The 2,406-nt window shown below is 36.8% G+C and overlaps 1 protein-coding gene across 1 annotated transcript; it reads right to left on the bottom strand.

Moving 5' to 3' along the window:
- Nucleotides 1-1,180: 1,180 nt before the first annotated feature.
- On the bottom strand, nucleotides 1,181-2,173 carry LOC111366038 (NDR1/HIN1-like protein 1). The gene has a single exon (XM_022986667.1). It carries the CDS (start codon nucleotides 2,034-2,036, stop codon nucleotides 1,407-1,409), a length of 630 nt encoding a protein of 209 aa, XP_022842435.1. The 5' UTR covers nucleotides 2,037-2,173; the 3' UTR covers nucleotides 1,181-1,406.
- Between the last annotated feature and the right edge of the window lie 233 nt (nucleotides 2,174-2,406).

The following is a 2,406-nucleotide window of genomic DNA, read 5'->3' on the forward strand; positions in this document are numbered from 1 at the left end:
AAAAAAAAAAAAGAAAGAAAGAAAGACGCTGTGATGGTTACCCGTTGCCGCATGCATGCATGCAAAAAGAATATCACATTTTCATTTCTGGAAATTTTCTTAATAATAAAAGAAACGGACCTCTTCATCCGATGAAGTTTTCTAATGTTACCCAGTAAATCTGAATTAATATTACATTTATTTAGGTTTAAATAAATTGATCCAGCAAAGTATAAAAGTTATTTATAATTCTTTTTAATTAAATCACCGTTGGTGACACGTTTCATTAATAATAAAATGAATAGCGTACTGTTCACTTCTAATCAATTAAAAGCAACGAAAAAAAGTTGTTTCATTCTAAGTCGAGGTGTCACACATGCATGAAATACCAAATTTCATACTATCTAGTTTAAAGTTGTAGATAAGCTTCGTTAAAAGAATTGAAAAAGATGTAACAATCCAAATAAGAATAAGAATTCCTATTATTATTATTATTATTATTTTTAATATCCAAGCATTCACTTTACAGTGACTAAATCCTGAAATCTACACCTTGTCCCCTTAAGCTGCAGACAGGTTAAACCGCAAGTTATGTCTCAAACTGATCAATGCTCAAGAGCCCACCCAACTGATCTGTCAAAGTGTCAAACAAGTCGTTTCCCATCTTTGCATCTTGTCTTTCAGTAGAGCTGCTGCCTTCCAGGATAAATCCTGACTTCCAGGAGAATATTTGCCTTCCAAGAGCCTTCCAGGAATCGAACTCACGACTTCTGATCCGTCAGTCTTGAAGCGCCCTCATCTTTACCAGTTGGGATGTGCTCTGGAGGGCAAGAATTCCCATTATTAATTGAAAGTAAAATGGTTTCTTCTTCTCCCTTTTTTCCCATATATTATCATTTATACTTAAACTTTGCATTCCCCAAGAGTACAAACCCAGAAGAAAATGGAAATAGTAAATATGAACACTGTAACATGATTTAAATCTAAATTTACATTGAAGGTTGATTCTAACTTACTAAATGCAGAGTTTCTTCAAAAATTAATTTATACCCATAAAAAATTACAGAAAATTGGTAAGATAAAAAGGAGTACTTAAGGTCTACTTTAAACTGAAATTAATTAACTAAACACGAAAAAATATATAAAACACAATGAGTAAACATAAAGTCAGCATGATAAAGAAGCTTTTACTACAAGAAAATTCAAGAAAAAGTGACTCCATAAAGTAAACTTCACTACAACGGAGAGGAAATTACCAGCAATCAATTATTACAGAATTGTAATTTTGCTTTCTTATTCATCAGCAAAATGTACAATTATATGATACATAGAACATTAATTAAAAGCAAACAAGAAAAAAGTTAATTTATAAAATATAACATAAACTGCATTACTTATATAGGAAGAAAAATTAGCCCTTTTCTTGATCACACACTGACACTACAGGTCTGTGAAAGCTGATACTTGATTGCATTTCCGACGACAATCCCAGTATTCCGGCTATATCCGAGAGGAATATACGCCGGACAGGTGACATGGAGATGGTACCTGCCGGAGACGAAGGACCCAACTCTCCATTTAACACGGCCATTGATCTTGATAATCAGCCAAATGGCTCCATTGGATTTATCCTGGCTGAGGGCAACGCCGTTGTATGGCGCCACCGGGACATTACTTCCGTAAACGAATGGCGACCAGATATTGATGTCCTTGTGGCCTTGGTACACCGGCGGAATGACGGTGTAGTAGGTAATTTGTTGGTTGTGGTAGGTGGCGTATACTTCCATTTTCTCGTAGTAAATGCCGATTCTGGAATTAGGGTTCCGGGAGTTGATGGTGACTTGAATGCTGGAAGAGATGATGTTCGGGGAGGAGACGTTGAGGCTGAAGATGGTGGCGTCTTGGAGGGTAAAGTGGGGTTTCTTGGGTTGGAGAATGGCCCAAATTAGGAGGATTATTACTAGGATGGTGAAGGTGAAGATTAGAAGGCCGGTGCAACATCGCCGGATTATTATCCGTCGCTCGCTATGGTCATCGGCACACTTCTCCTCCGTCATTTTTCAAGTGGTGGTGGCGGTGGCAAATGTGGTGGTGGAAGGTGGAGGTGAGGAGTTGATGAGTATTGTAGGAGAAACGGGGAGGAGGTGGTTTACATTTTATATAGGCTTAGAGTGGAGTCGAGAACTGCTGACCCTTGGGCGATGAAGTAAGTTGAATATAGTTTAGTGTTAATGCAATGACGAATCACAACCGTCCATGGTGATTAGCCTCTATGATCGGGGTCCACTTATCAGGATACCTACCTGATATTGGATTCTAGGGAAATGTGCATTCTATCCATCTATGTTTGATTTGAATTAAAATCTTAACTCAAAGTTAATAATAAATTTTAATAAAATATTTTATGAAATTCATAATTTTTTAAAC

Source organism: Olea europaea, chromosome 17 (assembly GCF_002742605.1).
Source record: "Olea europaea var. sylvestris chromosome 17, O_europaea_v1, whole genome shotgun sequence".
Classification (NCBI taxonomy): Eukaryota; Viridiplantae; Streptophyta; class Magnoliopsida; order Lamiales; family Oleaceae; genus Olea; species Olea europaea.